Here is a 24089-nt window from a genome sequence, read left to right on the forward strand (position 1 = left end):
TTTCCTGGGCCAGCTATGCAGAACGGAGTCAATTAAACTCTCTTTTTAAATAAATTATCCAGTCTCAGGTAGTATCTTTATAGCAGTATGAGAACGGACTAGTAGAAGGTATATATCCAAAGGAATTGAAAGCAAAGTCTTGAAGAGATATTTGTACACCCATGTTCACAGCGGCATTACTCACAATTGTCAAAAAGTAAAAAAGCGACCTGAATATTCACTGATGGATGAATGAATAAACAAGTGTGGTATATACATGACACAGAATACATGTATATATTAAAAATGAAGGAAATTCTGATACATGCTGTAATACAAATGAACCTTGAGTATATTATACTAAGTGAAATAAGCCTGTCACAAAAAGACAGTATTGTTTGATCCTGCTTTTATGAGGTATCTAGAGTCGTCAAATACATAGAATAAGAAAGTAGAGGGCCTGGGCACAGTGGCTCACGCCTGTAATTCCAGCACTTAGGGAGGCTGCGGTGGGCAGATCACGAGGTCAGGAGTTCAAGACCAGCCTGGCCAACATGGTGAAACCCCGTCTCTACTAAAGATAAAAAAAAATTAGACAGGCATGGTGGCATGCACCTGTAATCCCAACTACCCGGGAGGCTGAGGCAGGAGAATTGCCTGAACCCAGGAGGCGCAGGTTGCAGTGAGCCAAGATCGCAATGTTCCAGCCTGGATGACAGGGTGAGACTCCACCTCAAAAAAAATAAAGTAGAATGGTGGTTGCAAGGACTGGGAAGAGGGGGAAATGGTGAGTTTTTATTTAATGGGTATAGACTTCAATTTTGCAAGATAAAAGAGTTCTGGAAATTGGATGCACAACAATGTGAAAATACTTAACACTACTAAACTGTACACTTAAAAATAGTTAAGATGCTAAATTTTATATTATGTATATTTTACCAAAAATTATAAAAAGAAATAAATGCTAGAATGAAGAGGAAAACGATAGTAAAAACAAAATGTTACTAACACATAATACACTGGGAAAATGCAATAATAAGCAAAAATTATTTTCCTATATCCAAAAATAATTTGGTAGGAAAATACACAGAGAAAAAGTATTAATCTTAATAAACAACAGAAAAAGCATAACATATCATGAATAAAATAAAAAGAAACATGATGTGTCAATATGAATAAAATGATCAAGAATTACTGAAAAACATAAAACAATACTTGGGTATAAGGAGAAATACAATATATCCCTAAAACAGAAAATTTAATATGAGACAGAAATGTCAGCTCTTCCCAATTTGTTGCACAATTCCAAAAAAATGTCAGTGTAATATTTTTAAGGAGCTTTACAGATACTCAGCAAAGAAGTTAGTGTCACACTTAAGAGCTTAGGTTTTCAAATCATGCATTTGAGTTTAAATAGCCCTACCACTTAACCAACACCGTGCCCTTGGAAAGTTACTTAACTTCTCTGTATTGCAGACTTAAAATTAAGCCAAGTCCAAATACAGTCCCATAGAGAAGTTCTTTAGGTTACTACAGTTTGTTCACATTAAGATCAATAAACTCTCCCAGAAACATTTATTATAGATCCACATTGAGGTTGATAATTAATCATCCTTTCATGCATCCATAAAATATTTACCAAGCTTTTTCTAAACTAGGCCCTGAGTACACTGTGCAAGGTGTAGGGGTACAAACACACATAAAATATGATCCTTACCTTCAAAAGGCTCACAGTCTACTACGCAGTAGGTGTACTATCATATTTTTCTCTAAGAACAGAAAACTATGCCGAATTAAGTGAGTTGCAAATTAGTTATAATTTTGGTAATATAACCCTGGAACAGCCAGACAGGTAAGCCATATAAATACTTAAGATGAATGGACAAATAACATTAATAGGACTAGTTTAAGCCAGGAAGTGTCAAGAAGCATCTGAGTTAAAAAGAAGACAGAGCAGGTAAATGAGAAACTTAAGAGCAAAGTATAAAATAATTCATTTCTTCCATTTATATTAAAATAAATTCGATTTCTGAAGCTATTTAAAAAAGAGAAAGGGTTAATCTTTTAGAATCAACTATGTCTTATAGCTTGGGTGGGGCTGACCTGGGATTGATTTACATTTTGTTATATAAGTTCCAGACATCATTGTTTTATTTTTCTCCTTTAATTAGGCAGTATAACTGGCACATATACATCCCTATTGATAAAATATTTTAGTCAGAGGTTAGCGTTACATCAGAGAACTAGTATAATCTAGAGTAGAGATAGGGGAGAAAGTAACTGGTGCTTTGCTAATCATAAAAATGAGTAAAAAAAGTACGGTAATGTACAAGAAACTCTGTAGGAAGATGGTGTTGATAGTAATACAAAAAGCTAGATGTTATCAAAAAGTTTACTGAACTGATGTTTATGTTTAGAGTTATATTTAAAACTACAATCAAAATTCCTACCAGAAAATAATTTTGGTACTAAGATTCTAAAATACATATTTCTGAAAATTATAAAATGAAACCATTATTCAACCATAAAGCAAACTTACCAGATTTTTACCATCTTGCTTATGGATAGTTACAACTCGGCTTTCATCTGAACCCTCTTGGTTTGCTTGCTTAATACTGACATCAATAATATTAGGAAAATCGCAATATAACTGTAAATCCTATAATTTAAAAGCATGTAAAATTGAAAACGTAGAATTTATGGAGCCATTTTAAAACAAGACTTATGAAGAAGACAACATTCATTCCAAATTCTTTAAAATAAAAAAGGTATTGATAACAACAGATAAGCATTAAATATGATTTCCTCTATCAATCTAACCCTAAGACTATACTGTATCTTGTTTGACTTAAAAATGAGAGCATTAAATGATGCCAGGAATCTAAAATGTGCTATGGCACTCTTCAATTCAATTAACATTAGTAGAAACCACTGCCAGAAGACTGGAAATGAGACTACCAAAGATGAAAAATTAAAAAATCATCCCTCTAAATCTCTAGTAACAATCTGTGAACAACATGGATACTAATAAATTTAAAACTTGCAATGCAAACCTAAAAAAAATTAATTAGTTATTTAGCAGGTATATATTATCATAAAATCAATTAATATTAATCTTTTCTAGTTAACGAGTTTTATAATTATGCCTTCTGTTATCACTAATAGTGAAAGAAAGGCAAAACTCCTTTAAAATCACTATTAGAATTGGATACCTTTCTGAAACTGTAATATAGTCATTGCTAATTATTTTGTCATAAAAAATTAAATGAAAAAACCATTTAAGAATAGCAGGCAAAGAATTATATGACCTTGATAGCTTCACACTATTAAAAACTTCCACTTCTATCAAATGGGAGAAGTGCAAGACCATGTTGCAAATGATTAAAATTACTTTGTTTTTATTTCCATTCTACTTAAAATAACAAAGAACAACAACATATCATTAAGGATTACCTGTTCTGTCAGTGTCTCACTTTCTTTATGTTTCCCTCTTGACCACTGAATTCCACCGTTTCCAGTTATTATAATGGTTGCAAAAATCTCCTCACCTGAAGGACCACTTCCAGGTTCTTTTACTTCAAATTTCTCTGTGTAGAAGGCAGACTGCAGGGTTTCCAGATTTATAAGATACTTAAGTTTCAAGTTTCTGGCAGTGGCTTTGCATTGGCTGAACTGCTGAATAAATCTGCGAAATCTGTACCTTATTCGCTTCCTTGTCAAAATATGATAGTCTTGGATCTTTGCTCGAATACATTTTGGTAAGAATGTCTTGTAGCTGCAGATAAAAAAGCACATACAGAAAAACAAAACAAAAATTAGAAGATAAATCTAAAAATTGAAAAAGAAGTTACCACCCTTTTCCATGGTTAAGTAGGCATTACAACACAGTGGCTAAGTGGAGTAAGTTGCCATAACCCCCATCCATACAGTAAAAAACTTTAAGATTTTGTTTGATGATACAAATATATCCACACACTGAAGTTATCATCAATGTTTACAAAAGAAGATGTTAATCTTCTTCCCCTAATGAAATGAATCCTCAGTCTAGTTAGTAAGAGTCTCTAAAAATTCCTGTTCTTTATTTCATATACCAGAGTTAATGGTTGATAAGATAATATTTTGGCACACATTGAACTGTGCTACAAATATTTCCTATGATGCTGTGCTCCAAAATTTACCTGAATTTTGGAAATTGTTACATTCTGTTGGAAGCTATTTTCATTATGGAAACATATTTCTGTATATTATTTTGTTAGGCCAGCTTCAACTCCTAATAATTCCTTTGTGATCAAAACAATTCCATTTAGAAATGTTCTGACTTTTCTGTACATTCATCTCTGTGCAATATTCTAAAGAAGGTTATTTCTCTGCTTCTAAGGTACATTTTATTTCTAAAGTACCAATAAATAATTTTCCATGCCTTAATATATGCTAATCTTTCTTCCAATCATCCATCTCCTATCTAGTTACCCATTCTACAAGGCTCAGCTCAAGCATCATCAAATCCAGGAAACCTTTCTGGACCTCATTCTATGGCATATTAGATGTGGAATCCACAGATACAAAGGACTTGCCAAATTAATGTCCTTCCCATCTAAAATGTAAAACCTCTTAATCCCACATTTCCCTCTAGCCACAGCCTATCTGGCCTCTTTTTGAAAGAATGTACATAGCCATTTCCATTTTCTTGCCTTCCATTTATCCCTCAACTCATTCCAATTTGGCTCTGTTCCATTATTTCAAGAGAAACTGCTCTTGCTAAAACCAAGAAAGATACCCATGTTGCTAAAACCACATTTCCACATGGCACAAGACACAAAAGAAAAATCTGGCAAATTAGACTGCTTCAAAATTAAAACTTTTGTGCTACAAATGATACCTTCAGGAAAGTAAAACAACAATATACAGAATGGGAGGAAATAGTGGCAAATCATAAATATGATTATATGTGGAGACTTGTATTCAGAATATAAAAAGAATTTTTTTAACTCAACAATTAAAAGACAACTAACCCAATTAAAAAATGAGCAAGGAATTCAAATAGACGCTTCGCTAATGAAGGCATACAAATGGCCAAAAAGTACATGAAAAGATGCCAAACATCAGTAGTCATCAGAGAAATGAACATCAAAACTAGAATGAGACAGCTCTTCCACCCACTAGGATGGATAAAATAACGACAGACAGAAACAAGTGCTGAAAAAGTTGGAACTCTTCATGTACTGCTAGTGTGAATGTAATGTGGCACAGCTGCTTTTGAAAAGTTAAGCAGTTCCTCAAAAAGTTAGTTACCATATGTTCCAGAAATTCCACTCCTAAATGTATGCACAAGAAAAAATGAAAAAATATATCCACAAAATTACTTATATACAGCTGTTCATAGCCGCATTAGTCACAATAGCCAAAACATGGAAGCAGCCCACATTTTCATAAAGTGAAGAACAAATAAGCAAAATGTGGTATATCTATATAATGAAATATGATTCAGCAATAAAAAGAAATGAAGTACTGATACATTCTACAACATGAATGAACCTTGGAAACATCATACTAAGTGAAAGAAGTCAGACAAAAAAATGCCACACCACATTTTGCATGATTCTATTTATATGAAATGTTTGAGACAGGAAAATCCACACAAACATAAAGTGATTTCCAGAGGCTAGGGGAAAGTGGGATGAGGACTGAATGCTAATGGGCATGGGGTTTCTTTCAGAAAGAATGAAAATGTTCTAAAATTAGATTGTGGAAATCTTTATACAACCCTGTGAATATAATACAAAATATTAAATTGTACACTTTAAATGGGTGAGATTTATGATTTGTAAATTATCTCAATAAACTCTTAAAATATCACAGAATCTTATATAAGTGTTTAATATCTACACTATTTTTAAAGTAAAGCAGTAAAAAAGAATGATGCAGCATTTTGCATGGCTAAGAGCATGAGTTAAAAGAATCAGATAAATACAGTTACTAAATAGTCATCAGGTTTAGAACACTAGACTAAATAATGTAGGGAGAAGAGTAATAGATGACATGATTCTCGACCTGGAAGAAACTACAATCTACATAGAAAGATTGTGCCGAGACTTTGGATGACATCATGGTTTCCAAAGCAGAAATATTCCACGATAGCATAAGTCTAGAGATGGCTTCATATTTATAACATTCATCTTCAATGGGTCAAAGCTTCTGTTCTTCAACTGTGTTCCCCTCAATTCCTTTGGTTTCTATGTAACGACATCTAAGATACTCTTCCTGCGACTATGTTCTACTATAACCTGGCATACAGCAAGTATTCAATAAATAGCTACCAAATGGAATGAATGAATGTGTGTTTTTTTTTTCCTTTGGGCTTTGGAATCTTTTAGATTCCTGAGTTCCTAAAATTATACCCTATGGCTTACACCGTTGAGTTAAGGCCAAATAGACATCTGAAAGTAAAACAAGAATATTTAAAACCAAAGAGAGAAATACAGAAATTGATACTCTGCAAATTGGGTATGTAACTGTTTTGATGACAGGGCAAAGAAATGACTAAAGCCAGTTATTGGGAGAACAATTTCAAAAAAGGAAGCTTTAAGCACATTCATGACATACTCAAATTTTTAATCTGGTAAAGTATGTAATATATAAAATACATATTTAGCCTTCAAACTTAAAAGTCAAACCATTCTTATATACACCTTTTTAAAAAGTAGTTTTATAGCCTGTAGAGTTTCAGAAAACTGTTATTAGCCATGATTGTCAAGTTCAATATGCAGAAGAATAATTTGAAGAATGCGGAGTTTGGATCACTTGTATAAGAATACCCTAGAGCACCTGTAAAAATTCACATTTGTGGGCTTCAACTCGGATTTACTGAATCCAAATCTCTTGGATTAGGACCCAGAAATCTTTGATTTTAACAGACACCCCCATGTGATTCTAATGCAAATAAAATAATACACCACCATTTGGGAAATACTTATTCAGGTCATTTATATAGCCAGCTAGAGGATCTACTATCAAAAAGTATGCCTCCAGATGTTTCTTCCATTCCTCTGAACTTACCTAGCCTTCTCAGAATAAATGAAATCAAATAATAGATATTTAATACCTATGATATTTCCTGTAATACAACTCTTTCAATAATTTCACCTTACAAAGTGTGTGTTACTCCCAAGATATAAAACTTACCCATATGATTTTTTATTACAGGTTGACTATCCCTCTTGCAAATATCTGAAATCTGAAATGTTCCAAAACCCAGAACTTTTTGAATGTCAACATGATGTTCAAAGGAAATGCTCATTAGAGCATTTTTGGATTAGGGTTGCTCAACTGTTAAGTTTAATGCCAATATTCCAAAATCTGGAAATATCCAAAATCTGAAACATTTCTGATTCCAAGCATTTTAGATAAGGGGTACTTAACCAGTATTACAAAATCAAAAGGCATGGGTAAACACAGAAAATATATAGGAATTATATAAAATCTCTACTCACACTATGTGTAAGGATTTGCAAAAGAAAATTACCTGATAGAATTATAGATGGCCAGTGGGGTTTGATCATTTTCTTTGGCTATTCTCATCATATCTAACACTGCCATCCCAAGACATTCTTCCTGTGTTTCATGAGTCACAGGTACTTTTATCCATCCATGCACAAAATCATGCCGCCACTGAAACCAGAAATTTAGAAGGAAATGTCTCATCATAAGTTTCATTAACATGTTTTAATCTATTATTGTATTTTAATCATAATTTTCAGAACATGTGCATTTACAAGCTACAAATTGGCCAGGCTCAGCAGCTCATGCCTGTAATCCCAGAACTTTGGGAGGCCAAGGCATGAAGATCACTTGAGTCCAGGAGATTGAGACCAGCCTGGGCAACATAACAAGATCTCGTCTCTACAAAAAATTTAAAAATTAGTCAGGCATGGTGGCACACACCTGCAGTCCCAGCTACTCGGGGGGCTGAGGTAGGAGGATCTCTTGAGCTATGATCACACCACTGCACCCCAGTCTGGGTGACAGACCAAGACCCAGTCTCTAAAATAATAAATAAATTCCTCCTTTAATTTTCATTCATTTTGCAATACAATTTTAATAAAAGTTCATTTGCAAATGAAAACTGATTTACACTGGGTTCCCAATTACAAAGTACATACAACATTGGCCTATTTCATTGCATATATCTTCAATTTATATGTTCTACATAAAAATTACCTAAATTAAAATAGATATTACTGAATTAAATATATACTGAACTCCAATTATGTTAGAAGCATCATACTACAAATGGTGTTGGATACAAAGAAATAGCCATGTGCCCCATAACAATGTTTTGGTCAATGGCAGACCACTTATATAATGATGGTTCCATAAGATTGTAATTCTGCATTTTTACTGTACCTTTTTTATGTTTATATATGTTTAACTACACAAATACTTACCATTGTGTTACAATTCCCTACAATATTCAGTATAGCAACATGCTATATAGGTTTGTAGCCTAGAGCAATAATAGGCTATACCATATAGACTAGGCATACACTAGGCTATACCATATAGGTTTGTATAAGTACAATACATGATAATCACAGAATAATAAAACTGCCTAATGACTTATTTCTCAGAATATATCCCCATAAGTAAGTGACACATGACTGTATAAGATGTGGTCTCAGTCATCAAGGGGACCAAAATTTAGCTTAGAAGCTAAACGGAAGCAAATAATTATAATGCCAGACATGATATAGGAAGCACCACACAAAAGCTCCTTCAGGAACTTGGAGACGGTTAAGATTATATTCAGTTGGAGTAATCAAGGAGGGTTTCATGGAAGATTTGAAACTTCACAGTGTGTTTAAAAATAAAGAAATGTATGATGGACACAAAACAGGGTAAAGAAAACCGGATTCAACAACACATCAAAAAGCTTATCCACCATGATCAAGTGGGCTTCATCCCTCGGATGCAAGGCTGGTTCAACATTCGCAAATCAATAAACATAATCCAGCATATAAACAGAACCAAAGACAAGAACCACATGATTATCTCAATAGATGCAGAAAAGGCTTTTGACAAAATTCAACAGCCCTTCATGCTAAAAACGCTCAATAAATTCGGTATTGATGGAACATACCTCAAAATAATAAGAGCTATTTATGACAAACCCACAGCCAATATCATACTGAATGGGCAAAAACTGGAAAAATTCCCTTTGAAAACTGGCACAAGACAGGGATGCCCTCTCTCACCACTCCTATTCAACATAGTGTTGGAAGTTCTGGCTAGGGCAATTAGGCAAGAGAAAGAAATCAGGGGTATTCAGTTAGGAAAAGAAGAAGTCAAATTGTCCCTGTTTGCAGATGACATGATTGTATATTTAGAAAACCCCATTGTCTCAGCCCAAAATCTCCTTAAGCTGATAAGCAACTTCAGCAAAGTCTCAGGATACAAAATTAATGTGCAAAAATCACAAGCATTCTTATACACCAGTAACAGACAAACAGAGAGCCAAATCATGAATGAACTTCCATTCACAATTGCTTCAAAGAGAATAAAATACCTAGGAATCCAACTTCCAAGGGATGTAAAGGACCTCTTCAAGGAGAACTACAAACCACTGCTCAGTGAAATAAAAGAGGACACAAACAAATGGAAGAACATACCATGCTCATGGATAGGAAGAATCAATATCGTGAAAATGGCCATACTGCCCAAGGTAATTTATAGATTCAATGCCATCCCCATCAAGCTACCAATGAGTTTCTTCACAGAATTGGAAAAAACTGCTTTAAAGTTCATATGGAACCAAAAAAGAGCCCGCATCTCCAAGACAATCCTAAGTCAAAAGAACAAAGCTGGAGGCATCACGCTACCTGACTTCAAACTATACTACAAGGCTACAGTAACCAAAACAGCATGGTACTGGTACCAAAACAGAGATATAGACCAATGGAACAGAACAGAGTCCTCAGAAATAATACCACACATCTACAGCCATCTGATCTTTGACAAACCTGAGAGAAACAAGAAATGGGGAAAGGATTCCCTATTTAATAAATGGTGCTGGGAAAATTGGCTAGCCATAAGTAGAAAGCTGAAACTGGATCCTTTCCTTACTCCTTATACGAAAATTAATTCAAGATGGATTAGAGACTTAAATGTTAGACCTAATACCATAAAAATCCTAGAGGAAAACCTAGGTAGTACCATTCAGGACATAGGCATGGGCAAAGACTTCATGTCTAAAACACCAAAAGCAACGGCAGCAAAAGCCAAAATTGACAAATGGGATCTCATTAAACTAAAGAGCTTCTGCACAGCAAAAGAAACTACCATCAGAGTGAACAGGCAACCTACAGAATGGGAGAAAATTTTTGCAATCTACTCATCTGACAAAGGGCTAATATCCAGAACCTACAAAGAACTCAAACAAATTTACAAGAAAAAAACAAACAACCCCATCAAAAAGTGGGCAAAGGATATGAACAGACATTTCTCAAAAGAAGACATTCATACAGCCAACAGACATATGAAAAAATGCTCATCATCACTGGCCATCAGAGAAATGCAAATCAAAACCACAATGAGATACCATCTCACACCAGTTAGAATGGCGATCATTAAAAAGTCAGGAAACAACAGGTGCTGGAGAGGATGTGGAGAAATAGGAACACTTTTACACTGTTGGTGGGATTGTAAACTAGTTCAACCATTATGGAAAACAGTATGGCGATTCCTCAAGGATCTAGAACTAGATGTACCATATGACCCAGCCATCCCATTACTGGGGATATACCCAAAGGATTATAAATTATGCTGCTATAAAGACACATGCACACGTATGTTTATTGCAGCACTATTCACAATAGCAAAGACTTGGAATCAACCCAAATGTCCATCAGTGACAGATTGGATTAAGAAAATGTGGCACATATACACCATGGAATACTATGCAGCCATAAAAAAGGATGAGTTTGCGTCCTTTGTAGGGACATGGATGCAGCTGGAAACCATCATTCTTAGCAAACTATCACAAGAACAGAAAACCAAACACCGCATGTTCTCACTCATAGGTGGGAACTGAACAATGAGATCACTTGGACTCAGGAAGGGGAACATCACACACCGGGGCCTATCATGGGGAGGGGGGAGGGGGGAGGGATTGCATTGGGAGTTATACCTGATGTAAATGACGAGTTGATGGGTGCAGTAGACCAACATGGCACAAGTATACATATGTAACAAACCTGCACGTTATGCACATGTACCCTACAACTTAAAGTATAATAATAATAAATAAATTAAAAAAAAAATAAATAGAAGGAACAAGACACACAAAAAAGCACAAGGTATGTTCAGATGCATAAACTAATTTGATTAGGGACTGAAGTTTATGTGAAGAAATAATGTGGATTAAAACCTAGAAAAGTAAGTTGGGGTCAGACTGCAGGTGCCCTTGAATGACCTAATCCTAGAAACTATGGAGATCTATTTTCATCATGTCTCTTCCATTGGTAGAGTAGTAGCAATGATAGAAGTGCTTGAAGAAAATAAAGTGTATGCAGAGAGGCTCTTTAAGAGGCTGGTGTATGGCTCAGATATGAAATAATAAGGATCTGATCCAGGAAACATAAGATACTAAAAGATTCTGAAAAAGGCTGATACTTTATTAACTATGTATTGTATAAAGAATGAAGAAGAGAAACACAGAGGTTCTAAGATTTTGACCTGAAGGATTTAGGAATACAGATAAATCAGACTGAACATGTAATGGGAGAAAGAAAAAGAAAGCAAAAGTACAAATATTCTAAACATAATACCAATTTTCTTTGTAGAAAAAAGGTAAGAGCCGTATCACCTAAAATAACAATGTGAATCAAGGTTTTAAACTGGACAAGAGAAATATAGGTCCTTGTATATTCTACATCTGTATTTCCCTTCTTTTGATGTTGATAACTTGTCTCACGAACTTAAAGCTTTACTGGAACCTTTTTAAACTAATTTTATTAAAAGAAACATATATTCAAAAGTATATTTGCTTTTTTATTAATAAAATATAGAAGATATTTTCATATAAGAAAATAAACTATTAAGAAGCACACCATCATATAATCAGTATTAACCAAAACAAAGGCCTAAATGTTGCTAATACAAAATTAATTCAGGGTAGTAGATTTTTGCTCAGTTTTAAACACTTATTTCACTACACTTTTGAGAACAGGCAAGTAAGTTCTACTGTTTAAGTAGAAGATGATCAATGACTTGGTAGATTCTTTTTAATAGCTTGCCTTGGTTCCATATAGAACTAGTAGAGAGTCTGGACATGGTGGCTCACGCCTGTAATCCCAGCACTTTGGGAAGCCAAGGTGGGCAGATGACAAGGTCAGGAGTTCGAGACCAGCCTGGCCAAAATAGTGAAACCCTGTCTCTACTAAAAATACAAAAAATTAGCTGGGTGTAGTGGCAGGCACCTGTAATCCCAGCTACTAGGGAGGCTGAGTCAGGAGAATCACTTGAACCCAGGAGGCAGAGGTTGCAGTGAGCTGAGATCACGCTATTGCCCTCCAGCCCGGGCAACAGTGGGAGACTCTCTTGTTGCGGGAAGTCAGAGACCCCAAACGGAGGGACCAGCTGAAGCCGCGGCAGAAGAACATAAATTGTGAAGATTTCATAGACATTTATTAGTTCCCCAAATTAATACTTTTATAATTTCTTATGCCTGTCTTTACTCTAATCTCTGAACATAAATTGTGAAGATTTCATGGACACTTATCACTTCCCCAGTCAATACCCTTGTGATTTCCTATGCCTGTCTTTACTTTAATGTCTTAATCCTGTCATCTTCATAATCTGAGGAGGATATATGTCACCTCAGGACCCTGTGATGATTGCATCAACGGCACAAATTGTTTGTAGAGCATGTGTGTTTGAACAATATGAAATCTGGGCATCTTGAAAAAAGAACAGGATAACAGCAATGCTCAGGGAACACCAGAGATAAGACTTCTGGCCGCAAGTGAGCAGGACGGAACAGAGCCATATTTCTCCTCTTTCAAAAGCAAATAGGAGAAATATCACTGAATTCTTTTTCTCTGCAAGGAACATCCCTGAGAAAGAGAATGTGCCCTGGGGGTAGGTTTGTAGACGGCCCCCTTAAGGTGTGCCGTCTTTTATGGTCCAAGCTGAAGGGATGAAAAAAGCCTCGGTCTCCTGTAGCGCTCCCAGGCTTATTAGGACGAGGAAAATTCCCGCCTAATAAATTTTGGTCAGACAGGTTGTCTGCTCTCAAACCCTGTTTCCTGATAAGATGTTCTCAATGACAAATGTGTGCCCGAAACTTCATTAGCAATTTTAATTTCGCCCCATCCTGTGGTCCTGTGATCTCACCCTGCCTCCACTTTCTTTGTGATATTTTATTACCTTGTAAAGTATGTGATCTCTGTGACCCACACCCTATTTGTGCACTCCCTCCCCTTTTGAAAATCGCTAATAAAAATTTGCTGGTTTTACGGCTCTGGGAATATCACGGATCCTGCCGACATGTGATGTCTCCCCCGGACACCAAGCTTTAAATTTCTCTCTCTTATACTCGTTCCCTTTATTTCTCAAACCAGCCAAGACACCTAGGAAATAGAAAAGAACCCATGTAACCATCGGGAGCAGGTTCTCCCGATACTCTGTCTCAAAAAAAAGAAAGAAAAGAACTGGTAGATAACAAATTCTGCTCATGTGGATATTCTGTGGAACTCATGACCAAAAGACAATAAATATATGAAAAATTAGTGATAGCAATACTAAAAACATAATCAACTATTCACTAGAGAAAAGTTACAAATGGAAGAGTCTCAAATGCCAAAACATAATACTATTCCTTAAATATTATAGTATGTACCATCAAAATTTTCATTTAATTAAAACTACTGAAAATTTCAGGCCAGGTGTGGTGGCTCACACCTGTAATCCCAGCACTTTGGGAGGCTGAGGTAGGAGGATCATTTGAAGCCAGGAGTTTAAAACCAGCCTGGACAATAGAGCGAGACCCCATCTCTACAAAAACAAAACTAAAAAAATTAGCCAGGCATAGTGGCACACACCTGTACCTAGCTACTCGGGAGGCTGTGAGGCTAAAGCAAGACAATCACTTGAGCCCAGGAATTCAAGGCTGCAGTGAGCTATGATCCCGCCAGCCTGGGCATCAAAGACCTCCATCTCTACAAAAAAATTAAGAAAGAAAACCTCCTCATCTGAGTAGCAGACAAAATTTGAGCTTAAGAAATTTACATTGCAGTATTAATGTTAGGCTAAAGTAGCTGAATGAATAGTTTGGGAAAACTTGGCTTATAAATGGGACTTAACTAGCCTGCCCCCAAAATAAACTAGCTCTGCAGGACAGGTGAATAATATACCCGTAAAAGCAACAGAAAGTTGTAACCTCATCATATCCTATTTTCAAAAGGCTATTCTCAGAAGCGTCTCTCCATCCCCCTCTCTTTTTATAATGGCTATAAAGATAAAGGAGCTGTATAAAAAAGTAAGTTGGTGGTCAAATGATTTTCAACAAAGGTGTCAAGACCATTCAATGGAGAAAAGACAGTCTTTCCACAAATGGTGCTAGGAAAACTGGATATTCACAAGCAAAAGAAGTTGGACCCTTACCTTACACGATAGACAAAAATTAACTCAAAATGGACCCAAGGCCTAAATGTAAGAGCTAAAACGATAAAACTCTTGCAAGAAAACAGAAAGAAAGCTTCATAACATTGGATTTGGCAATGATTTCTTGGATACGACACCAAAAACATAAGAAACAAAAAAGAATAGATAAATTAGAATACAGCCAAATTTAAAACTTTTGTCCACCAAAAGACAAGTAACAGAATGAAAAGACAACCTAGAGAATGGGAAAAACTATGTACAAATCATGTATCTTATAAGGAGTTAAGATCCAGAATAATCATTTCTACAATACAACAACAACAAACAAACAACCTGATTTAAAAATGGACCAAGGACTTGAATAGACATCTCTGCAAAGAAGATAAACAAATGGCCAACAAGAGACATCTCTGCAAAGAAGACAAACAGATGGCCAACAAGCATATGAAAAGATGCTCATGATCACTAGTTGTTAGAGCAGTAATGCATCAAAATCACAATGATACCACCTCATACCGATAGGGATGGCTATTATCAAACAAAGCAAAGCATTGTTGAGGATGTTAAGAAATTGGAACACTTGTGCACTGCTGGTAGGACTGAAAAATAGTACAGCCACTACAGAAGACAATGTAGCAGTTCCTCAAAAAAATTATAAATTTACCATATGATCCAGCAATTCCACTTCTGGGTATGTATCCAAAAGAACTGAAAACGGACTCAAGGAAATATTTGTTTACCCATGTTCACAGCAGCAACCCACGTATCCGTCGACAGATGAATAAGTACACATATGCAATGAAATATTGTTCAGCCTTAAAAAGGAAAGAAATTCTGGCACATGCTACAACATGGATGAACCTAGCAGACATTATGCTAAGTGAAATAAGCCAGTCAAAAAAGGACAAATGCTATATAATTCCATTTGTATGAGGTACCTAGAAAAGGCAGATTTATAGCCAAAAGTAGAATAGTGACTGCGAAAGGCCACTGGGAGTGGGAAATAGAGAGTTATTATTTAATGGGTATGAAATTTCCATTTGGGAATATGAAAAATGTTCTGGAGATGGATGGTGGTGATGGTTGTACAACAATGTGTTTGTATTTAATACAACTGAACTGCACACTTAAAATGGTCATTTTTATTATGTATTTCTTAACAAAATAAAAATAAAGTTTGTTGGTCTCATACCCCAATAGAGAAATATTTTTCCTTTTGTTGTTCATAAACTGAACTAGCCTTACTAGGCTTCTTCTCGGAAATGTGAGCCATGAGGATTTGTGGGCTTATGTCCTACAATATTAGCAAATCGGATTTAGAACTCCTGATACCTTGGGGATACCAAGTGCGTATTTCTACCCAAGAGCGCTAATATATTTTCTTCCTTTAGTTTCTATTCATACTAGTCTAGCAGCACATAAAAACAAGTTATTTAATGACAAAATATTTCAATTACTGTTTAAATCAAGGTACTAGAGAAGAAAGCATTATGAAATACCAACACAATACCAAAATTTGACATAACTGTATTAGTGAACAAATAACTTGAATATAGCTCTTAGACTAAGTATCAACATCCAGTCACCTTCCTATAAACAGCTACACAAACTATCATAGCTTATTTTTTATGTAGCCCACATCCTCTACAGTTCATTGTCCATTGTGTAAGCCTGAAATTATCCAAAATTTTTTTTAAAACCCTAAAGAAATGTTACTAATATTTTAGCCACATATGCCTATATGAATCATTCTGTAAATAAACCTCAGTCTATACCTTGTGAAATCCTTAAAATGATCTAAAGTCCTAAAAAAAAAAAAAGAAATTCAAAAGGATCAATCCAAAAAAAACTTTATAAAATAGATTCTATTATCCATAAACCATGGGATTAAAAACTAGTGATAAAAAGACTCAATTTTGTTACTTCTCTGCACCTGCTGTGCAAGACAGAACTGCAATTTTCCCATATGTGAAGTTTTTCCTGATTAAGTGACTTACTAAACAGCAAAATATTTATCATTTAATACATGTACAAGTAAGACAGTATAATCATACCTGAGCAAAGAGGTAAGACATGACAAAGTCATCAAGAAGAGGAGCTTCAGCACCTCGAGATATTCCATGCCGATAGGCTCTGTTGCTGCCGCTGCAATACCAACGAGGAAAGTAAAATCTACAAGATAATAAAAACATTTGGTCAGCTTCCAAACAGTTCATATACAAACATACTATCTATATATAGTCACCTACAGCATACTGAAAGGTATTATCCCATACTTAGAAAACACAGCTAACAGTATTAAATATAAATTCGAGACAAAAGGATATGTGGATAACACTAATATAGGCAGAAAGTACAAGAAATGTAAGTGTAAAATCAGTATACAACCTCCTTCAGTGCACAAAATGTAGAAGCAATAAGAAACAAAAAATGTAGAAATAAAACCTTAACAAAAAGTAAAAACATAATTTAATCCAGTAACACCAGTAGAGAATCTGAAAATGCTAATTTGGCATAAAAACAAATAATTGCTTCTTTGGAGAAATAGAAGTTAAAAACTTGTCCTTCAAAGAAACAAAGAATACTCTATATTGAGTCTTTTAGTAACACCTTTATTGAGATATAATTCACATGCCATAAAGTCCACCCACTTAAAGTGTAAAATTCAATGTTTTTAGTTTATTCATAGCATTATACAAATATCACCACACTCTAATTTTAGAACATGTGGCCTGTCTACCTTCTTTCACTCAGCATAATGTTTTCAGGGTTCATCCACATTAGAGCATGTATCATTACTTGATTCCCTTTTATTGCCAAATTAATATTTCATTGTATGAATATACCACTTTTTCCGTATCCATTCATCGCCGGACAGACATTTGGGACTGTTTCTATTATTTTGCTATTGTGAATAATGCTGGTATGAAGAGTCATGTACAAGTTTTTGTGGATATATGTTTTCATTTCTATTGCATATATATCTAGAAGTAGAATTGCTGGGTCATATGGTAACTCTGTGTTTATCCTTTTGAGGAATGGCCAAACTGTTTTCCAAAGTAGCAGCACCACTTTACATTCCCAACAGCAATATATGGCTTCCAAACTAGTCCAAATCCTCTAACACTTGTTATTTTTGTCTTTCTGATTTTTGCCATCCTTGTAGATCTATGATCATCCCATTGTGGTTTTGATTGGCTTTTCTCTAATGACCAATGATGTTGGGCATCTTTTTTGGGGGGGGGGGGTTCATTTTTCTTTTCTTTTTTTTTTAAAAAAGCCCCTAAGTTGTATGGCTTCAAAAGAGCATCAGAGAAACGTAAATGCCATTTCTGTACACTTGGTAAAGCAAAAACCAGATTCACGGCCACCGCCCTGGGCACGGCCTCAAGCTGACCCGCTGGGGGACCGCCAGCCAGTCCAGAGCCGCCCCCAGGCCCCTGCACATACACCTACGGGGCTGAGCCGGGGGCTTTAAGGCATTTTGTCTGCGGCTGCTTGCCGGGTGGCAGAGCACAGAGACAGAAAGCCCCCTTCCCGCGCGCCCCCATGCAGCAGAGCCCAGGGGCCGAGCAGGGCGACGCCGGCCGGCCCACCCGCCTCAGGTTCTGAGGGTCGGAGCACAGCCTCCGGGAACAGGTGCCTCGAGAAGCACCCTCCTAGCAGGGCCCACCTGCCCCTCGCCGGGACGAGGCTGGGAAAGGCTGCAGTGGCCGTGACTGCGGCGCCTGAGCTTTGGTGCAGCATTTTGGGTGCGGAGCTGGCTTCAGCCGCGGCCCCACCCCTCCCTTCCCCTTTAGTTTTGGGGAAGCCTGGGGCACAGCCTCACCCCTGGCAGCAATGCCTGTGTACCTCCCAGGTGGGCCTGGGCAAGATGGCCCCACAGCACCACTCCAGGCCAGGCCTGCCCTCCCCTCCAGAAAACGGCCTTTGGATCGAGGGAGAGAAGCTAGACTTTATGAAGCTAACGGGGGCGGATGGCGGGGCTGGGGCTGGGGCCGGGGCCGGGGCCAGAGCCAGGCCTCAGCCCTGAAGGCCTCCAGGATAGCACTACTCACTTCAGCAAAGAAATGGAGGGGCAGGGTTGGGGGTAGAAGGGGTCTTCCCCCCCAACTTTTTTCCTTGTTTTAAATAGTTAATGCTCTTGGAGGGGCGGACTAGACACAGGTATAGAAATTTTGGCCAGTTTTATGTGAAGGAAGTGACCCCTCGTCTACGGGATGGGGCCACCGGCCGAGACAGGCGCAGGCCCTTAAGTCTGCGTCCCGGCTTCCAGCCAGAGTCTGGCCCTGGGCTGCTGTGGGTGGGCCCCAAGGGCCTCACACAAGCTCACGCCCCAAGGGGCTGCACGGAGAAGATTCAAGGGGAAGAAACAGCAGCATTTGGTTTCATCGCCCACCTCCATCTCTGCAGGCGCCGTGATAGGCGCGGGACTGGCCGGCCATGGGGTCGTCCACATTCAGCTCCCCATTGGTGGAGGTCAGCACCTGGTTTTTGCTGTGTGGCTGATCTTTGTCCCAGAGCTGAGGCTGGGAGGGTTGGTTGGTGTGGACAGTGCCGATGGGGGTCGCCAAGGGCTTCCTGGGCCAGTGGTACTCAAAGTCGCACATGAAGCCGCTTCGGTCAAAGAGGTCGGTGGAGAGGTCCACAGGTAGTCACAGTCGGGTTTCTCGAAGTCCAGGCGCTGCACGTAGTGCAGGTATGTGGCCACCTCCTCTGGAAAGTTCTAGCAGAGCACTTCGATGGGCGTGGTGCGCTTGGTGTTCCCGATATTCTGTACCGCTCATGATCGTGTCGGCCTTGAGCCCCTGCCAGGGGAGGCTGCAGCACAGGAAGTACATGAACATGTGGCCCAGCACCTCCAGGTCACTGCAGTGGCTCTGCTCCTTGCCCAGCTGCATGTTGATGTTCATGTAGCGCGCCCTGCCTGTCAAGCTCTTGTGCTCACGGTACGGGATGTGCTTCTTGGTCTCAAGGCCAGTGTACCCCTTGGCCAGCCCGAAGTTGATAATGTGGATGGCGAGCTGCCGCTTGGTCCCCGGGCGCCACACCACGAAGTTCTCGGACTTCACGTCCTGGTAAACGAGGCTCTTGGTGTGCACATACTCCATGCGTGCGATCAGCTGGATGGCGATCGGGAGCACCGTCTTCAGCGTGAAGGTTGAACAGGTCCTTCAGGCTGGGCCCCAGCAGCTCCAGCACCATAGCGTTGTACTTCCAGCACAGGCCGAAGTAGTAGGTAGTAGACCTGAGGGGCGCCCTCAGTGGCGCTGAGCCGCTTGTAGAACCAGTACCCCAGGTGCAGCTGTGGGGCCCGGGACTTCATCAGCTCCAATTTGACAGCCACGTATTTGTTTGTATAGAGATCCTTTCCTTGGCTCTGCCATGGCCAGGCCGCAGGCAGTGTCTGGGCAGCCGGCCAGGCTTCAGCAGCGCGGCGCGGACCCCCGCTCCAGCCCTTCTCCCACTTCCGCTCGGGCTCGGACGCCCACTCGGGCCCTGCTCCAGCTCCTGTGCCGCCTGGGCCAGCCTCCGTATGTTCCGGGCGGGAGGCGCCTGGCATGCCACACTCCCCTGAGCCCGCTCTGGGGCCCGCCTGTTGGGCATTTTTACATGCTTATTGGCCATTTGTATGTCTTATTTGGAAAAATGTCTATTCAAGTCCCTTGCCTACTTTTTAGATTAAGTTGTATTGTTGAGCTGTAAGAATTCTTTTATATTCTGGAGATAAGACAGTTATCAGAATGTATGATTCCCAAACATTTTCTTCCATTTTGTGGGTTGTCTTTTCACATTTTTGATAGTGTTCTTTGACGCACAAATGTTTTTAACTTTGATAAAGTCTAACTTAACTATTTTTCTTGTCACTTGAGCTTTTGGTGTCACATCTAAGAAACCACTGCCTAATCTAAGTACACAAAGACTTGTGTTTCTTCTTGGAGTTTTAATAAGTTTAGCTCTTATATATAGGCCTATGATCCACTTTAAGCTTTTTTTTTTTTTTTTGTATATAGTGTGAAGTAGCTGTCTTACTTCATTATTTTACATGTGGATATCCAGTTGTCCCAGCACTATTATTTAAAAAGACTATTCTTTGCCCATGAATTGTCTTGGCACCCTGATCAAAAATCAGTTACCATCAATGTGAGAAATTATATTGAGACTGTCAATTCCTTTCCATTAATCTGTATATTCATCCTTAAGTTAGTACTACATTGTCTTGATTACTGTAGTTTTGTAATAAATTTTGAAATTAGGAAGTAAAGTCTTCAAACTTTGTTCTTTTTCAAGACTGTTTTAGCTATGCTAAGTCCCTTTGCTTTTATATAAATTTATGATTAACTTGTCAATTTCTGCAATAAAGAGAGCTAGGATTTCAGTAGGAATTGCACTGAACATACAGATCAATTAAGGAGTATTGCCATATTAAAAATATGAAGTCCTCTATAAGATATCTTTCCATTTATTTAGGTGTTTCCTTAATTTCGTTCAATAATGTTTTATATTTCTCAGTGTATACATTTTACACTTTTTGTTAAGTTTATTCCTAAAAATTTGTTATGCTATTGTTAATGAAATTTTTTAAATTTCATTTTTGCATTGTTCGTCTGTGTATAGAAATACAACTGATTTTTATATATTGATCTTCTATTCTGCAACTGACCTGAGCTCATTTATTAGTTCTAATAGTTTTTTGTTAATTCCTTGGGATTTTTAATATGCAAGGTCATGTAATCTGTGACTACACAATCATCCTTTGGTATCTATGCAGTACTAGTTCCAGAACTTCCCACACATACCAAAATCTGCAAATACTCATGTTCCTGATATACTATTTGCATACAACCTGTGCACATACTTCAGTATACTTTAAAATCTCTAGACTACTTATAATATCTAATACAATGTAAATGTTATATAAATAATTGTTATACTGTATTCTTTAAGGAATAATGACAAGAAAAAGTCTGTACATGTTCAGTACAAGCATAACTTTTTTTCCATATATTTTCAATCTGCAGTTGGTTTAATCCATGGATGTGAAACCCATGGATACAGCGGGATGACTATAGTTTTACTTCTTATTTTCCAATATAAATGCCTTTTATTTCTTTTTCTTGCCTTATTTCCCTACCCTGAATCTACAGTATAGTGTTAAATCAAAGTGGTAAGAGTAGCTATCCTCATCTCATTCCTGATCATAGAGAGAAGGCATTCAGTCTTTCACCATTAAGTACGCCATTACTTTTGGATTTTTTTATAGATGCCCTTGAACAAATTGAGGAAGGTCCTTGCCATTCCTATTGTGTTGAGATTTTTTATAATGATGGGATGCTGGATTTTATCAAATACTTTTTCTGTGTCTATTGGGATGATCATGTGGTTCTGGTCATTTATTCTATTAATATGGTATATTACACTGATTGATTTTTGGAAGTTGCACTAACCTTGTATTTCCTGGGATAAATCCCACCTGGTCATGGTATTTAATATTTTTGTAAACACACTGAGCATTCCTAATCTGAAAATCTGAAACCTGAAATGCTCCAAAATCCAAAACCTTTAGAGCACTAACCTGATGTGCAAAAGAAATATTCATTAGAGCATTTCAGACTTTAGATTTTTAAATTAGGTATGTTCAACCAGTGTATACTCTGCAAATATTCTGAAAATCTGAAAAAAAATCCAAAATCCAAAACATTTCTGGTCGCAAGCATTTCAGATAAGACATATTCAAGCTGTATTGCTGGATTCAATTTGCGAGTATTTTGTTGATTTTCTACCTACAACATTGGTCTGTAGTTTTTTCTTCTAGACATCTTCGTCTGAATTTGTTATCAGGGTAATACTGAACTCACAAAAATAGTTGGGAAATCCTCCTTCCTTTGCTATTTTTTGTGAATAACTGGTAATAATTCTTTTAATGTGTGACAGAATTCACAAGTGAAGCCACTTGGGCCTGGGCTTTTATAAAAATTACTAATTTGATATCTTTACTTGTCATAGACCTATTCAAACTTTCTGTTCTTTCTTTTAGCAGTTCCCATAACTTGTGTCTTTCTAGGAATTTGTCCATTTCATCTTGATCCTCTAATTTGCTGGCATTAAAACCACTATCCATTAAACAATTACTTAACGTACATGAAGAAATATTTAACAAAAGAAGAACAAATCATTAATGGCGTTTTCAAAAAATTCTCAGCATCACTAGTTATGAGACCAACAAATAGTTGTAACTATGTGCATTATTCTCATAACTAGTGACACTATTTCTTCATGTACATTAAGTAATTGTTTAATGGATACTGTGTTTTTAATTTTATACTTATAAGAATACTAACCTTTTATCTGATTTGTTGAAACAATCTTTACAGTTTGCCTTTTCATTTTAAGAGGAAATCTTCGGACATCTGAAAATTTTTATAGTCGACAATTGCAACCATTCCCATAAGATTTCTTCTATTGTTTTGCAGCATAAATGGTATTTTCCCAAGGACCTGAATTCAGTTCCAATTCAGACTTTTATAGTTTGATTTTCTTTACATTTCTATTTACATATCAATCTGATCTTTAATCAATCTATAATTTATCTGATATACATTATAAAGAAAGAAGCTAAAATTTTATTGAAACACCTAATCAACTATCCCATCCCCATTTATTGACTAATCTCTCCCTTCCACATTAACGTGAAAAGATTTCTTCATATATTATGTTTCTATATGTATGAAGGAGTACTTTCAAGATATACTGGCCCCAACATTCTCATTATTTAGGTTATGATTCTGAATTTAATTATGTGGCTTTAATAATAGATACCAGACCGGGCGCGGTGGCTCAAGCCTGTAATCCCAGCACTTTGGGAGGCCGAGACGGGCGGATCACGAGGTCAGGAGATCGAGACCATCCTGGCTAACACGGTGAAACCCCGTCTCTACTAAAAAATACAAAAAACTAGCCAGGCGCGGTGGCGGGCGCCTGTAGTCCCAACTACTCGGGAGGCTGAGGCAGGAGAATGGTGTGAACCCGGGAGGCGGAGCTTGCAGTGAGCTGAGATCCGGCCATTGCACTCCAGCCTGGGCGGCAGAGCAAGACTCCGTCTCAAAAAAATAAAAAATAAAAAAAATAAAATAATAGATACCATTTTGTAGTTTCATATAATGTGAAAATATCTCCTGGGACAAAATATTTTACAATTCCCAGATAAGTCTTCTTTCTCATGGCTATCTTATTTAATAATTCTAAATTAAAATAGTAATGTGTCCAATTCCCTAAAATGCCTTTTTTAGGATTTTAATTGGCTTAGAGCTAAGCACATAGTGTAAGAGAAATTGATCTTTGTAATATTCCATCTGCCCATTCCAGTATTATGTCCTAATTCTTCATATTCTTCAAATAAGTTTCTAATTTTCCTATACCGTCTTGTGTTTTCTCTTATTAAAACCATTCCT

General features: G+C 37.3%; 1 protein-coding gene and 1 pseudogene across 2 annotated transcripts in view; both read right to left on the minus strand.

Moving 5' to 3' along the window:
• Positions 1-24089, minus strand: part of JAK2 (Janus kinase 2) — a 101574-nt gene that overhangs the window by 75906 nt on the left and 1579 nt on the right. Inside the window, exons 1-5 of one of the 2 annotated variants that reach the window (XM_025360072.1) lie at positions 19037-19424; positions 16692-16809; positions 7502-7647; positions 3433-3754; positions 2519-2638 (exon numbers count right to left, since the gene is read on the minus strand). In XM_025360072.1, the coding sequence (XP_025215857.1) occupies positions 2519-2638; positions 3433-3754; positions 7502-7647; positions 16692-16712 (609 nt within the window). In that variant the 5' untranslated portion in view covers positions 16713-16809; positions 19037-19424. Of the gene's footprint in view, positions 1-2518; positions 2639-3432; positions 3755-7501; positions 7648-16691; positions 16810-19036; positions 19425-24089 lie in introns of those variants that run through there. The other variant, XM_025360071.1, reaches the window with a different exon arrangement.
• LOC112608528 lies at positions 18890-20011 on the minus strand (annotated as a pseudogene).

The sequence above is a fragment of the Theropithecus gelada genome, chromosome 15 (genome assembly GCF_003255815.1).
Source record: "Theropithecus gelada isolate Dixy chromosome 15, Tgel_1.0, whole genome shotgun sequence".
Taxonomy (NCBI): Eukaryota; Metazoa; Chordata; class Mammalia; order Primates; family Cercopithecidae; genus Theropithecus; species Theropithecus gelada.